At 38.4% G+C, this 16,861-nt stretch overlaps 2 protein-coding genes across 2 annotated transcripts; one reads left to right on the top strand and one right to left on the bottom strand.

The window, feature by feature from the left end:
• Window positions 1-663: 663 nt before the first annotated feature.
• LOC121867531 (BET1-like protein) lies at window positions 664-14,330 on the top strand. The gene is made up of 3 exons (XM_042367520.1): window positions 664-700; window positions 5,581-5,660; window positions 13,560-14,330. Exons 1-3 carry the CDS (start codon window positions 685-687, stop codon window positions 13,788-13,790), a joined length of 327 nt encoding a protein of 108 aa, XP_042223454.1. The 5' UTR covers window positions 664-684; the 3' UTR covers window positions 13,791-14,330.
• Window positions 14,331-15,392: 1,062 nt separating this feature from the next.
• Window positions 15,393-16,151, bottom strand: LOC121867435 (tigger transposable element-derived protein 1-like). The gene has a single exon (XM_042367346.1). It carries the CDS (start codon window positions 16,149-16,151, stop codon window positions 15,393-15,395), a length of 759 nt encoding a protein of 252 aa, XP_042223280.1.
• Window positions 16,152-16,861: the final 710 nt, after the last annotated feature.

Here is a 16,861-nt window from a genome sequence, read left to right as displayed (position 1 = left end):
CAATTGCACAGCCTGTTCTACCTGTGTTTGTCTGCACAGAACCATCAGTAAAAGCATAACATTCACTTGATTTAATACTCTATGTGTGTCTGTTAATAGTTTCTAGTGTGACACATCTCACCACATCGGTGTTTAACATTTGCTTACTACCAACAGGAGTGTAATTAATAAGAACTGATATGTCCAGCCAAGGAGGAATGGCATTAATAGGTTCGTCTGGGGTGATTGGAACATTCAGTTTCAGGATATCTGCAACACTTTTATGAAGCCACGCCCCAAAGAGAGTCTTTTGTGGAGTAACTACTGTATATCATTCTAACTCGCTCAGTAATGTTCATATTTTGTAGTATCTTACCCCTCGTTTTAACACGATGATGTCTGTGAATATCAAATGAGTTTGCTCTAAGTATTTTCTATTCACCTACACGAATAGGCTCATGAATAAATCAAAAGAGCAATATATCAATCATCCAGGTAAATTTTTATGCAGTTTTGTGTCGTCATTATTATTGCAAATATGGGAAATATTATTTTTAATTATGTACAAATATAATTACAGTACAGGGTACATTATTTCAGACTCTAGTAAATGAAATGGAGAGAGATGTGTGTTAGACCACAGCATTGTGACCCCTCAGAGTGTGAGCCAAATAACAACAATGACAACAATCGTAGTTTGCCAACATGGCCAGTTGGGGAGGTGAGGAAACTGTCTGTTTGATGAATAGTCTTTCAGGGATAAGATGTTCATGTAACTAGTAGAAATTGTGCATTTAAATAAATTATGGTAATTTCGGTATTATTACTTTTTAATTGCCCCACAACTTTTGGCTTTCTTTAATATACCTATCATGTACAGGTAAGGTAGTTTAACGTACTACCGTACCCTAGACAATTTTAAGCACAATGGATATTTTGCCGTGATCGGCAAAGTAGTATTAGTATCCTGGTGAAGATTATCCCTGTTGGTATTTATTGCCAGGCTCGGCCCATATCTACTGTACGCATTAACTACCAAGGTGATTCTTGAACTAGTTAACGGATGTTGCTTGAACTACATACTGATCCAGATTATTCCATTTGTCCACTGCTCATTGACTGAAAGTGTGTCTTCTTTTGGTATTATTTTAATTTCGGAAATAGCGCCTTGAAAGTTATAACTGACACGTTTAGATCTCGCTATTCTGAGCATTTTGAACCCATACCTGCATGGCGGAAATGGATAATAGCGACACAATTTAATTAAATTGATTTTAAGTAGTTTTCAGTCTCCGTCTGTGAGGAGATGTTATCTGCACATCACACATGTGCAATGTTAGAACATAAGAACATAAGAAAATAAGGAGTCTGCAATAGGCCGGTTGGCCTGTGCATGGCAGCTCCTGTCGAGAGTTACTACCACTCTATCATCCATGAATCTATCTAGCCCCCTTTTGAAACTTTCCAGAGTTCCTGCACTTACTACAAAGTTGCTAAGCTTGTTCCACTCGTCCACCACCCTATTTGTGAACCAGTTTCTTCCTATCTCCCTCCTAAACCTAAACTTATGCAACTTGAATCCGTTGCTCCGAGTCCTATCCTGCTCGGATATTATAAGAACTTTATCTATATCCCCTTTATTGATTCCTTTCACCCACTTAAATACTTCTATCATATCTCCCCGCACTCTTCGTCTTTCTAGGGAATGCAAGTTAAGTTTCTTTAACCTATCCTGATATGGAAGGTTTCTAAGTCCCGGAATCATTTTTGTCATTCTTCGCTGCACCGACTCTAGTGAATTTATATCCATTCTATAATAGGGGCACCAGAACTGAACCGCATAATCGAGGTGGCCTGACTAGCAAGATATAGTTGCAATAAGACCTCTGCACTCTTGTTACTTACACTTCTAGATATAAAACCCAATACTCTGTTTGCCTTATTTCGAACATTAACGCACTGTTTTCTAGGCCGTAGGTCCGGGCTTACAAGTACCCCTAGGTCTCTTTCACAAGTCGACTTCTCTAGGTTGATGTTGTTAAGGCTGTATACATTATAAGTATTTGTTCTTCCAATATTAAGCACGCTGCACTTGCTGGTGTTGAATTTCATTTGCCATTTTTCAGACCACCCCTGCAGCTTATTTAGATCCTCCTGTAATGCATTTGCATCCTGCCCTGATGTCATCCAGTCGTGATCAATGAAGTATCAATATCATCACGCGAATTTTTTTTTTACCAATCACATTTGATTTTTCTCAAAGGAAGCAGCCTGGGTACAATTTTAATTTCATTGACCAGTTTGACAGTGGCCGTGGTGGAGGTTGGTTGTCTTTTGTGCTTCTACGATTATTTTAAGTTTATTTCCTAGTTTTACGAGAAAGACAACCATTCTATCCAATTCTTACATATCCCTGGTCCTTCCACTTCCAACTAAGGTATTGTACTTTCGGACATGGCGTGCCCCAAAGTTTTTAACTACTGAAACATTTAGGTTAGTTTAAGCTAGACCTACCGGGGGGTCTTACCCCAGCTAGGAGTTAGGTTAAGCCAGCCGGGGGTCCGGGGACGGAGCCCCCATGGCTAGGAGTTAGGTTAGGTTTTGTTTGGTCAGATGACTCATTTTCGTTTTCTCCCCCACCCAAAAATCCCGATTTCCCAGGCTCTTTCCCATTTTTGTTGGGGGGGGGGATGGGTGGCTTGGCAAAAACTAGCAATTCCCACCCAAAATGAAGGTCAGATTCGTTTAAAACACACCAAAATACTGTACACTGAAAAAACATATTGGTCAACCCCTCGGGACTCATCCCCTAAAGTAAAAATTTACCCTTCTCCTTTCTTTATTTCCTCTTGGCTTTTGTAATGTGTGGTTATGTCCTCTCAAGTTTCCTTGACATATTCGGTCTTGGAAAAATTTGTATCTGTCTACATTTTCGTAACCGTTATATTTTACGTCTCAATTAAGTCTCCTCTATTCCTTCTCTCTTCCAAAGTGGTTAATCCCAATTTTGCCTGTCTTTCCTCATAAGATAGGTCAGTCAGTGTTGGTACAATTTTTGTTGCTCTTCTTTGCACTTTCGCAATACTATCAATTTCACCTCTGTGATACGGCATCTACACTTGTACAGTACACAATACTGTATTCCAAGTGAGGTTGAATGTAGGTTAAATATAGAGTCTTAAAGAGTTCTTCATTTGTGTAGGTAAACGTTCTCTTAACATTTCTGTGTAACTGGTTTGCCTTTGCAATTGATTTTGCTATATAACTCTTAAACATTAAGTTGTTACTTATCGCAACTTCAAGATCCTTATCTTCCCTTACCACATTCAGTCTTAGGTTATTCATATACAGTCAACCCTCGCTTTATGCGGTCCCACTTTTGGCGTTTCCACGTTTACGCGGTACCCTGCCGAAACCGGAATGCTCACTTTCCGCGGTGTGTGTGCCCTTTTACGCGGAGAGCGGCGCGAGCAGGGTGCGCACAAGGTCTCCCAGTCATCAAAACATTACCGAGTTCTTCACCCGCCACCCACCACAGCCGGCCCAAGTCAGTGATAGTGATAATGATAGTGAGGATATGGACTTATATGGACTTTGAGGGGTTTGACAAAGAGGCCCTGCAAGCCTCTGTGGTGGATAGTGATACAATTGATACAAGTGATACAGGTGAGGGCCAATAATCTGCCCTCTGCCTCGGAACCAACCGCCCATCCCCGTGTGCCCAGCCATCTTTTCTACTAATGTAAGTGTTAAAAAACTTAATATTATTGATATTTCTCTTAATTATTAATTGTGTGTGCATACCATCATAAAATTAAGAAGTTATTTTTACTTCAACGTGGGTATTGTGTCTGAAAAAGTGGAGTTTGGGGGTCGGCCCGGTCTCTATTTCAATTAATCCCATATGTTATGTTGTTCACTTTACGCGTTTCTCACTTTACGCGGGCCGCCGTGGGTTGAATTAACCGCGTAAAGTGAGGGTTCACTAATAATTAATTTGAGGATTATTATTGCCGACATGCATTACAGTACATTTACTCGGGTTAATGTTTAACATGTACACCTCTGACCAATTGTTCATCAGATTTAAATTTCTCTGCAATCCTGAAGTCTCCTCTGAATCCATCTTAACCTCTTCATAAATCTTGGTTAATGTATCAGTTTCAGTGGAACACCACTGGTAATGGCTTTCCAGCTGGATTCCACTCCATATATCACCACCTTCTGCTTTCTATCACTTAGACATTCTTCAATCTAGTTCAGGATTTGACCTCTAATTCCCAAGTTATTTAACTTATATATAATTCTCTTATGTGGAACAATCTAAAGCTTTCTGGAAATCCAAAAAAGCTACATCAAAATTTTTATTCTCATCATGCCACATAAGCCAGTCTTCAAGACTTTCTAGGAGGTTGGTTAAACACCATCTAAATCTTCAAAAGCCATGCTCTTGATTACATATTAATTAATTTTCTTCCAAATGCTCTGTATTAACATTTCTCACTAATTTTTCTAAAATTTTACACACTTGGCATGTCAGGCTAATGGGTCTATAACTGGAGGCCAAGCTACGATCACCTTTCATATACACAGCTGTAACCAGAGCTACTTTCCATTTGTTTGAGACTTTTCCACTCCAAAGTGATATATTGTACAGTATTATGTGTTAATGGACATGCAAATTGATCAGCTGCCACTTTCAAAATTCCTGCATGTATACCGACTGGCCCTGTTGTTTTATCTGGGTTTAAACTCCCTAGCATCCTTTTCACCTGCTCTTCTGTTACTTCAATATTATATATACTACATCTTGGAACAGGACACTTATACTGGAATGGCTCAATAATTTCAGCCATGAAAAACATTTTTGCAAAATCATTAAAATATAATAAATCTGCATCCTCTTCTATGTTAAAGACTGACTTATAATAGTCATTTAATACTTCACTAATTTCCTTATTAGATTCTGTGCATTCTGAATTATTTGTCTGTACTGTAATTGTAACACTAACGCTATTGTACCGTGAGTGCTCTATAAAAACTATTGCAGTTTCAGACCCAACTGGATTAGAGCAATTTTGTGTTACATTGTTAAGGATAACATCGTTTGACCTGTTACTAACATTCTTAATATCAACCCAAGTGCCTTGTTAGTCTTGTATCAAGCATGTACACATTGCTGACTAAGTTTTTTTGGTCCTTACTTATCAAGACTGTGCCTTACTCTTAAATCTTTGTCACATAGCTGTTCATCCCATAACTGGTTACCCTGTTTCCATTTTCCAGCCGTAGAACTAAAAAATTTTCCACATTAAATTGCATCTTCCATTTATCAGATCATAAAGTTTGTTTGGTTAGGTTTTCCTGTAATTTTACGGAGTTCTCGTCAGATTTAATTATAATGTGTGCCCTATTATTGTGTCATCAGCAAATTTACTTCGGTTTCTGTCAACACCTATAGCTATGTTGTTAATGTATATAATAAATAGTAATGGTCCAAGTACTTAGCCAGTGAAAATATAAACATTTATTTTCAGGTAATAGAAAGGTAACCACAAGATAACTTTAAGATTAGAATAATAGCAATAAAATGACTTCCAGGTGTTGAAGAAAATGAGCTGGATAACCGCAATCAGCAGAGGTCGTATGCCCTGGCAGGAAAAGTATCAGCATTACACTCTGTGAGTACCAGGACAGTATACAGTGCTTGTTTATATTTTTCTAACTACGTGTGTTAGGCATTTGTCTTATAAAGGTTTATTTGTTCATTAAGGTGATCCAGCAAACAAGGGGAATTTAGTAAACATTGATTTATTTATCACACGATAATAAAACATCAACTACCCGGAAATAAAGATACAGTACTGTACCATAGGATGGGGTAACTTCGGATGGTGTTTGAGGTTTTTTAAGCTGCAGTTTAAGTTTGAAGTCATTAAAGCATGTGCTAAGTCCATTCTTGGTTCGTGAACAATTGAGTTGTCGATACTGTCAACAGAAATTCAGGAAAAAGCATATGTTTTCAATGAAGAGAATATTTATAGGTGTCCTAAGTCAGACGGGTCTTGGGTGATTTTGGACAGCAGTGTTAATTCATTGACTGTACCTGTCCGAGCCTGACCAGACAGTCTGGGGTGGCTTTGGACAAAAATATGCAGCAACAAAATTACATATACTGTACAGTATACTGTACAGTACTATATACAAGTAGGTCAAAAAGGGAAAAAAAGTCAAGAGAAGGGAAAACTTTTCAAGAAAATTTTGTGATGTGAAAATAACATGCTACATGTACGTACGTATTTGGTTTTGTTAGGGGCTAAGTTTTTAAGAATATACATTAGGAGAGACAGCAAAAAATTTAATGTGGCACAGGCTTACAATATGCATGTTTTTGTTTTCTTTTTTCACTGAGCTGCAGATTACACATTTTGTTTTATCATTATTTTGTTGTCAGTACCATGCATAATGCCATCCCTATAGTACAAGTTTTATATCAGGCAATCTAGAAAATATGCATAAATAATGTATGGATTATGCCTCCCAAGTTACTTTTGAGCTGTCCGAAGTCACCCCAAGTCAAAGAAAATATTCACATACTGTACCTCCATTCAAGTCACATTTGCATGTACTGTACAGTATACAGTCAGTCCTCGACTTACGACGGGGTTCCTGACCAACGACCAGGTTGTAAGTCGAAAATGCAAAAATAATACATAGAAAATCTAAAATGAAATATGGAACAGTAAAAGTAATCAATAATGAAAAATTAATAAAGTGTTACTGTGCACTTACCTTTAATGTAGTCAGCTAAATGCACACGGGGCCTCAATAATTTTTTAATTAAACATGGAGACTACATTAATTGGATGAAGCAGAGGAGGAGACAGGGCTGGGTGAGTCATCAATTTCGCTTTCTTCAGACAGGCTAACATACCGTACTTGCTTTTGAAGGTATTGAATCATCTGTAGTGAGTGAGGAGACAGCAGTGAGGGACTTCTTAAAATATATGTCCAATTTAGGCTGCACAGTTTGCCTTTTCTTTTCATTGTAAATCTCCCTGTAGCAAGCAAGTGCATCTTGGATCAGTCTGTCAACTTTTTTCAATACGCTCAACATTTTGATCCATTTCTTCAAACATTTGCATCCCCTTATTAATAGTAGCAAATGCCTCTGCCTTGTCCTTCAAAGTTGTTGATATTGTCAAGTGAGAGAAAACAAGGTCGCGTGAAATGGTTGCTACCGTTTTTCCATTTTCATATTGCATTATTATTTTCATTTTAATCTCAAAAATAATTGACTCTCTTTTTCTTCTGAGCACCACCAGAACTCTCACTTTTACGCTTGCCAGTAATTTAAAGGGAATTAGAAACGAAAATTTTGTCAGTACACAGCGCAATCACTAACACCAACGACGGCCAAACACCAACTGAGCGGGCTATGGCATGGATGCTGTACACCACGAGGCAGCCCAGCCTACGCCACTCTGTCATACGGGACAGAAGCGTTTCGGGACTAGAAAATACGTACGTAATTTGAAACAAATTTTATACGACTGCGGCGGTCGTATGTTCAGGTGGTCATAAGTCGAGACTTGTTTCTAATATTTTTCACAAGCTATACAGACATACCTCGGGTTACAGAAAGGTTTGCCGTTCCTGAAATTTTTTTGTATTGTGAAAATCAGTTATGTGGGACTAATTTTTCTCATTGACTTCCATTATGTAATTTGAGATGCATTCCCAAGGAATCTTGAGGGGGGGGGGGGCTAAAAAACAGAATGCAGGTACAAGGAAATATATGAATGAAAATACAATAAACTGTTTTAAACACATCCATGTACAATGATTCATTCATGATGTAACATGACAATAAATGCACACACTTGAATTTAACTCACCAGACACAATGTTGAGTGCTGCAGGAGGTGGTGAGGTGAGGTGGTGTGATTGGAGGTACTGGGAGTTACTTCCTTAAAACATCAAGTTTAATGTCCAACGTAATTCCTTTATGGAACCTTTCACCACCACTGCTTTCACTTGAACTTGATGGCCTTATTCCATTCATCTCACACATGGGTGCACAGTAACACTGATGCATAACTGAACACAAACTGGGCAAAGAATTCAATCTGAGCAGTGCCATTGTTGTGGTAGCTGCTGGGGAGGTGAGCCGCCCTCCAACCATCTTGTAGCTGCCACCAATTTCTGTGATATCTTTTGTTCTATATCACGATTTTTATATGTGAAAAATTAATAAATTAAACCCAAATTCCAAAAGGGCGAATACAAAACCATCTTATATTTAAAAATTTGGGTGAACTTCTTTGTTATATTGTATACAGGTGCTCCTCTACTTACGAACGAGTTACGTTCCTGAGGCTTGTTTGTAAGTCCAATTGTTTGTAAGTCCAACTTTACTCTTGTAGATACCAAACATATTGTAAAAATTAAAAAGATTATGGATATTTAGTACAGCTATACCCTTTAATACAACCTTAAAACCTGGCTCACTCTTCTCCTCTTAGGTAATGTTTGTTCTATCTGGAATTTTCTTCAAAATAATCCAGTCTCACCACATTATACACCTGTTCTGGTAGGTAACCCCCCTCGGTGATGATGTTTGTATCTCTGAAAGTTTGTAAGTTGAACGTTCTTAGGTAGAGGAGCACCTGTATTGCAATATTTTTTTTTTTTATTATTATTATTTTTTTTTATTTATCCAAATTCCGTAAGGGAGAATTTTTGGGGTCGTAATTTCAAAATTCTGTCAGGGCAAATTTTCATAACCTTGGTTTCTGTAATGTGGGGGATGCCTGTATTACACTGTGTACTCTGGTACGCTCCTGCCAGAGAAAGTTTTGCAACATTTGAAGTTTTTGGAAAAATTTGATTTTGATTATTGAATTCTGTTTACATGTATTACTTACACTTTAAACTAGCAAATGATATTCATATGACATCTACATAGTTTGGAAAACATATTGATACAAAGCAAACTCTACTTGCTGTAACTGTCTGCGAGCTGTCACCTATTCAACTTTTTTCTGAGTTGTGCCCAAAATCATCCCATCTTGTGGTATATAACTTCTTTTAAGGGATCAGTAATTTTTTGTATTTCGAGTACTACAGTACAGTAATACAGTATTAATTTTATTTATGTAATAATCGTGACACTGCTAGTTATCTTTAAGTGTACAGGTTAGTTTTTGACCTTTGCTAATTATTTCTTTGGGTGAGATAATAATTGTTCTGCTCTGTGTTAATGGTCAGTTCCTTCTTTTGTATCATTCACACTGCAGCCTCTTTGTTCTGCCACACGTTCTATACTTCAGCCCTTCAGTAAACATAATAAGTGACTGATGAGTTCACATTTCCTAGTTTATTATTCTCTTACATCTTAAACTTACTGTATTACCCAATACTGTACCATTTACTGTATGCTGACCTATGTGTGTAGCTCAGGCTGTGCAGATAGCAGTGCCCAGGCTAGGGACCAGGCAAGAGATTTTTTATGTCCACATGCGTGGCACTTGCCCGGCAGAGAACCTAATATTTTGATAGGAAAACCTAGATGGGAAAATGTGAGGCACTGTGACACCCCACCCTCCCATGCAAGTTTAACCAGGACTGCTTGTCATCAGTGTAGCAGGATTAGTGACCTATATCAGGTGGAGGTAATTTATCTCTACATTAAGCCGTCAACCCAACTCTAGTTAGTCGGAGTCAAGTTGTCAACATTTCAAAGGAACCACCAAGCTGAGAGGCTGTAAACATGAGGTGACAGCAGTTATGACCTCACATGACAAGGATTACTGTCACTGATGCTATTTAGACAAGAGGTTTGTGAGTTGATACAAAATATATGAATGTTTTAAGATGTTATTTAATTTTTCCCATGAAAAATCAGGGCAATTAAGTATCAAAAGTCACTTGCTCAGGGCAAGTAAATGATCCACATGATCTGCACAACCAGGTGTAGCTACTTGGTAAATGCAGGTAGGGCTGAGGAACCTGTAGGGGTTTCATGGCTGCAACTGAGGGGTAAGGGATGTGTTGCAGTGTGCAGTCTTGCTGGCATTATTGTGCAGAAAACATGACTCACACTCAAAGTACTTACGAAACAATGAGGTACAGGAAGCCCTCGAGGTACAGAAGCACAAATTACAGGATCTACAAAATGTAGATCTTGTTTTGAGATATTACAGTAAAGAAAAATATATTGTGATGAAATTTTTTGAGTTGAAAATGGGGAAAACACATAAATTATTCCAACCACAAATATTTAATTAAATACAAAATGAAATACAGTACAGTATAGTACCACTACAGTACTTAATGTTTTATAAAAAGACATTTAGACTCGTACAGTACTATGTGTAAACTAAAATTAGATATACAGTGTACAGTACTGTACTACTGTATATCAAAGGTGCCCTTAATTTCTTAATATCTTCATTTAAAGTATTATTCTATGAGTACAGGTAGTCCACATTCACTGAGAGCTTATATACTCGGCCACAGGAAGTAAGACCGGGTGCAAGCGTCGCCAGTGTCGACCCCCCCCCCTTAGTCTAGACTTGTCAGAGAAACTTGGCGCGATTCTACACGACTAGGCTTTGGCTGAACTCCGTTGCTATGGAATGCGACTAGGCTTGTCAGGTGGAGGGGAGAGTATCCACTACAGCATCAAGGGGAAGACACGCAAGCCTTCCACTAAATCACTCTTTACTACAGTTCACTTAATTACAGTATTTTATGCATTCCTACATTATTTCATTCTTATTGTTTTAATATCATAAGAGTGGTTAAACTGGGTGTAGATGGTTTACTGTTTGTGAATGGTGGTTGAGTGTTGATAAATTTTATAAATGGCAGAGGTGCAATAGGTGATGTATAGTCATGAAAGGAGGAACATGGAGACACCTTTCAATTGTACTATACAGCTCCTCCCCGACTTACGACGGGGTTAGGGACCCAAATCCAGGTCATAAGTCGAAATGGTCGTAAGTCGAAAATGCTTAAATAATACATAGATAATCTAAAATGGGTGTCTCTTTGTCTTCTCAGCACCACAAAACTCTGACTTTTAAGCTTGCCAGCCATTTTAAAGTGAATTACAAACAAAAATTTTGTCTGTACTGGCGTTGGGACTCTAAAATACGTAATTTGACAAAATTTTGGTACGACTGAGGCAGGTCGTAAGTCGGGGAGGAGCTGTATGTTGTATATACAAGTACAGTATATGTATATTTATTTTATATTGATTTTTAAATGTTTCTGTATGAAAAGTCAACTGTAACCCAAAAGTTTCCAGCCAGAAACATATTCCCCATCATGGGAGCAGTGCCTGTATAAAGATCACACATGGCAGTTCTGGGCTGAAGGACCCACCCTACCCTATTTCAGTAGAGCTCATCTTGTTCTTCTTACATTTACTAAATAACCACTACTGTATGACTCTGTCTTTCATGTTACAGCTTTCACTGCATTTTTTCAGATCTTCCCAAAACTTCTCTTTCCTCCACTTTTTTTTCCTGGTACAGTATATAAGTACTCACAATATTCCAGAATACTCTAAACTTTACCCAACCCATAATGTTGTGTAATTATCCTTTCATCTTCTATCACATAACTCCACATTTTATCTCTCAACAGCATAGTCATACTCTCTGGTTTTTATCCCTCTATTACACTCCTGATGTTGTGCTCCTCACTTGTCTCCAACTTACCTCACAGAGCCAAGTCATTTGGGCTTCTTTCATTCCAGTCATCATAACTTCCATGTGACCACTTATTTCGTATTTCATATCATACTCGTTACACTCATACATATCCACATACAGTGGGGTATGCTATAACGAATCTAATTGGTTCTAGAACCTTGTTCGTTATAGCAATCGTTTGTTATAGAATTAATCCGTTCCAGGCCCCCAAATACAACCACTTAACACTGAAAAATATAATATAAAATTGTAAAAATTGTAAAAAAGTGCATAAATATGCATCTAAACCCCTGAAATAAAGAATATCATTAATATTTGTAATAATAAAACAATAAATTAGAAGAAAAAAAATTTAAATTATGTTCGTTGTAGGAGTTTCGTTCGTTATAGCATTCTCAATTTTATAGGTAAAACCGTTCGTTATAGGAATATTCGTAGTAGGATCCGTTCGTTATAGCATACCCCACTGTATCCCAGTCCTCTTTATTGTTTTTTCTCTAACATAACACAAATTTTGGAGGATGTGTGTCACTCACATGCTCCTGGACCAGGGCCTGGGATTTATCAAGTATTTAATAGGTAGTAGGCAGCTACCAAACAGGGAGGTACTACCATCTGGAAGATATTGGAAGCATAATGTGCTGCCATATGGCATCGCAAAAATTGTGACAAAGTCCCAGGTTGCTGACTTTACTTTCTTCCTCATTTACACACAATTGCAGGGTCTCATTTGTTTCTCTTACTATTGACAACACAACATACATACTGTATATCATTTCTTACTCTTGATTTATTTTTTTTCGTTTTTATATTTATTTATGGTTATTACTATTATATTATTTTCAGTTTTGTTTAATTTTTATCTATTTTTATTAATTATTATTAATTATTATTATTATTATTATTATTATTTTTATTATTATTATTTCATTTTCGCTCCCTAGGCTCTGATGTGGGTCAGTGACCTGTGCTCGTAAAAAAAAAATAGTGCCGCTATAGCATGTAGTCTACAAAGATATTTATACAATAGCATTATGGTCTACAACATTTTTACACTACATACTGTGGTCTACAGTTTGTCCACTACAGGTGCTCCTCTACTTAAGAACGTTCAACTTACAAACTTTCAGAGATACTGTACAAACATCATCTCTGAGGGGGGGTTACCTGCCAGAACATGTGTTTAACCCTTAGGCCCCGGGTGACGCTCCAAAACGTCTGCCTATTTTCCCGTTTTTTTTTTTTTAAGTTGATTTTTTTTCTCGATTTAACCCCTGCGGGGGAGGGGGGTGTTACTGCCAGCAGCACCACCCTAACCCGCGGCTTAAGGGTTAATGTGGATGAGACTGGATTATTTTGAAGAAAATTCCAGATAGAACAAACATTACCTAAGAGGAGAAGAGTGAGTCAGGTTTTAAGGCTGTATTAACGGGTATAGCTGTACTAAATATCCATAATCTTTTCACTTTTTACAATATGTTTGGTGTCTACAAGAGTAAAGTTGGACTTACAAACAAGCCTCAGGGACGTAACTTGTTCGTAAGTAGAGGAGCACCTGTACTTTAAAATGTGTACTATCAAAATTTTCTTACTGATTTAGTATTTTTGACAAGATTAGGTTAGGGTAAAGTAGGGTAGACTAAAGATATCTTTGTAGACTGCACACTGTAGTACTGTACCACCAAGTATTTATTCTTGCCTTATTTTCAGGTGATTACAGTACAGTACAGAGTACTATATTAGGACAACCTATAATTGGGTGAGATTGATGAAAAATTTGATATTGTTTGAATTTAATACAGTACTTTAGAAAAAAGTATGTACAGTGTATCAACAGATTTTTTACATTATTTCCAGCTTGCCCTTGACATAGAGAATGAAACATATGAACACAACAGACTGTTGGATGGCATCAGCAATGACTTCAGCAGTGGGGAGGGCCTCTTGTCTGGCAGCCTCAATAGGGTTAAGAATCTCCTGACAACTGGCCGACAGAATCGCAAGGCTATGTGCTACATGGCTGGATTTGTTATTTTGTTCATACTATTCTTGTGGTATGTTGTATCAAGACTCATCTCTGGGGAATAATTGGCATTAAGCTGCGGTGTTAAAATAACCTTCAGTGTTTTCAGATCTTGAGGAACCCAAATGTGTAATATATTGTTCTACTTTCCAAGGTATGGAAATTATGCCTCCAATTGTTGTGTACAATTGAACACCTACAACATAGAGGTTACATGTTCAGTTTACTGTGTGTGTGGGTGACATCTGCACTAAATTTCAGCAAAAATTAAGTCATTTTATCATGAAACTTGAGTATAATGACTCAAATCATCCTATACAGTATATTCATTTGTATGTGGTTATGGTTAACTGACAACTGTCTTGTGAATTGTATCATGGTCTTTAGTTTAAGTTTTTCTATTAGTGTATAAGCCTTCAATTGAAGCATTTCAGTTATCTTACATTGAAATGATATAATTGAAATACTTTGATGAAATACTAAGGAATATTTTTATACTCCATCAATTTCAACTCATTTGACCATTGCCACATGGCTGTGCTTGAGGCATATATATATATATTGTAGTGCTGTAACAAGTTTGGAACTTAAATTGTTCGTGAAAGTATTTTAGTCTTTTTAAACTGAAGGATGTATGCCATTGTTCTGTTGAATATGTACCGTGCTGTGATAATAGAGGAGGCGTCATTTCACTTAGGAAAATTGAATGGTCTGTGTAGAGGTAGTTACCCTACCACCCAAAGCTCTGGTTCCTTTCATTAGTTCTTGTTGGAGAAGTTTTCATTTCATTGTTATTCTGTTTAATGTATGAGAGCCTCACTCACATGGGGTGAAACAAATGTGGTAAATCTACTAATCCACCAACCACACTCCAGTCCCAACTAACGAGGGTGGACAAGGTGCACCAAGTCTCATGCAAAAGATTCACTTAGCCTCTCAAAATAAAGAAGAGTATTAACAAGTATATTAAGTCTAATGAGATTATTATTAGATAAGTAATAAGCAGTACATACAAAACCATTAACCAAATACATTACTGTACTATAGTTAATTAAACAAGTCTGTCAACTTAAGCTAAGCTAACATCCTTTGCACCTCCAAGGCAAAGAGCTATATCCAGATATTGGTGTCCCTTGGTTATCACGCCTAATTGGGACCACGCCGAGTGCGTGATAACGAAAAACGCGATAACAAAAGTACAGAACCTATGGGATTTATTCTAATTGGTACCAGGCTCCCAAGACCCAACCCTAATTATCCCATTTTACGACCATTTAGACCCACTAAAGATATAGATAATGTTATGGTAAGTATCAGAAACACACATAGGTTTATGGCTAGGTTTATTACAAAGTGATGAAAAGGGTACAATAAGGAAGAATACATTTGTTACTGGGTACGTTACTGTACTTACAGACTTGATCTGATCTTGAGGGAAGGGATTCCGAGGCTAGAGGGTAGAGAGTTAGTGGTCTCCACCTGGCACTAACTCTTCGAGTAACTCATCATCCTCTTGAAAACCCTCAAAGTCAGCTTGAGGTAGTACAGGTGGCTGTTGTTGTTGACGAAAGAAGTCCATAATTTGTCTCTGGCGCAATGCGTTGTGGTGATGGTTTAGCTGGTCAACATAAGACTGGAGTGCTCTGCCTATGATACCGGACACACTTTCACTGTCGCCTGCCGGGGGAGGGTGCTGTTCGATGTGGTGTCAACCGTTCTCTCAAGTCAATGATCTCCCTGACTTTTGACATGGGCTGTGTGGTGGGTTGTGCTTCTGGGCTGCCTTCCTCCATAATATCCTCAGCTGTAGGCATAACAGGTTCCAACATAACCCGTATATCGTCCTCTGTCGTCTCGTCGAACCCTCGTCCTGCCACACGCCTTGCCTCCTCTGCCTGGACAACATTTCTCCAGGCGTGGTTTATGGTCGCTGGCGTCACTGCACCCCAACACTTAACGATTAAGTCGATCGCTTCCTTGACATTAAATGCCCGCCAGTACTGCTTGACTTGCTGCTCCGCCTCTGTTTCTACGTCCCCCCCTCCCTCCTTCTCCTCTTGGTCCTCCTCTTCCTCACTGTCGACCAGCATCTGCTCAGCATTTTCGTCCTCAGTTGCAAAGCGCATCCTCCTGAATTGTTTACGGGAGTAAGCAGCCTTGACACACGAGATTATTTCCATGTCCATTGGTTGGATGAGAGATGTCGTATTAGGGGGTAGAAATTCCACTCGTATGTTCGGATGTGCTGATCGTACTAAAGGAGAATGGCCGGGAGTGTTATTTAGCAACAAGAGAATGTTGAAGCAGATGTTTTGTGCCTCACAAAAGGCCTGGACCTCAGGAACGAAGTTGTTAAACCAATCCAGTGACAGCTTCCCCGACATCCAGGCCTTGCTTGTAAGCCAGTTCATATTAAGCCTCGTCATATCTTATCGTTTGTAGGCTCTGGGCTTCTTTGCTCGATGGATAACTGTCGGTTTCATCCTGCATGATCCCGTAGCATTAGTGGTGAACAAGACGATGAAACGCTCCTTAATTGCCTTCCTGCCGCGGACCTTGGCTGACTACTTGGTGATGAATGTCCTCTTAGGCATGACCTTCCAATTGAAGCCCCGTCTCGTCCATATTAAAGATTTGGTCCTGGTTGTACTGGCCCGTTGCGATGATGTCCTGTAGGAGTTGAGGATATACCCTGGAACTGGCTCGGTCACCACTTGCAGCCTCACCCGAAATCTTCACATTCCTCACTTGGTGTCGTGACTTGAAGTTCTCGATCCAACCTTTAGAAGCGTTGAATGCAGGTGGGTTTGCCACTTCCTAGTGAGCTTCTGGTAAAGTTGTTTGGCGGTTTCCATCAAATCTCTGGTCTCGATGGCCATGTTTCTTCTTCCTTGCTTCTGAACATACCATACCAAAAGTTGTTCGTACATATAGTTGATTTAGCCATCCCATATTCATCACTTAATTTTCGCAATGCTTGTTCCATTCTCACGTTTCTTTATGATTCCTTTCTTAGGTTCAAGGGTTATGAGCTTTCTCACTCGCTTTGGATGATTCATTGTTACAATTGTACACTTGTATAACAAAATAGTCATACACATAACTCGTATTTCCACATCAAAAGACGAAATTTCAT

The sequence above is a fragment of the Homarus americanus genome, unplaced genomic scaffold (genome assembly GCF_018991925.1).
Source record: "Homarus americanus isolate GMGI-L3 unplaced genomic scaffold, GMGI_Hamer_2.0 scaffold23598, whole genome shotgun sequence".
In the NCBI taxonomy this organism is placed as follows: domain Eukaryota; kingdom Metazoa; phylum Arthropoda; class Malacostraca; order Decapoda; family Nephropidae; genus Homarus; species Homarus americanus.
The sequence above is the reverse complement of the archived record's forward strand: the minus strand, read 5'-3'. Positions and strand labels throughout refer to the sequence as shown.

Coding starts and splice junctions, on each gene's coding strand:
- LOC121867531 (XM_042367520.1), top strand. Junction 5,661..13,559: donor AAGTATCAGCATTACACTCT/GTGAGTACCAGG, acceptor CATTATTTCCAG/CTTGCCCTTGACATAGAGAA.
- LOC121867435 (XM_042367346.1), bottom strand. CDS start 16,151: ATGACGAGGCTTAATATGAACTGGCTTACAAGCAAGGCCTGGATGTCG.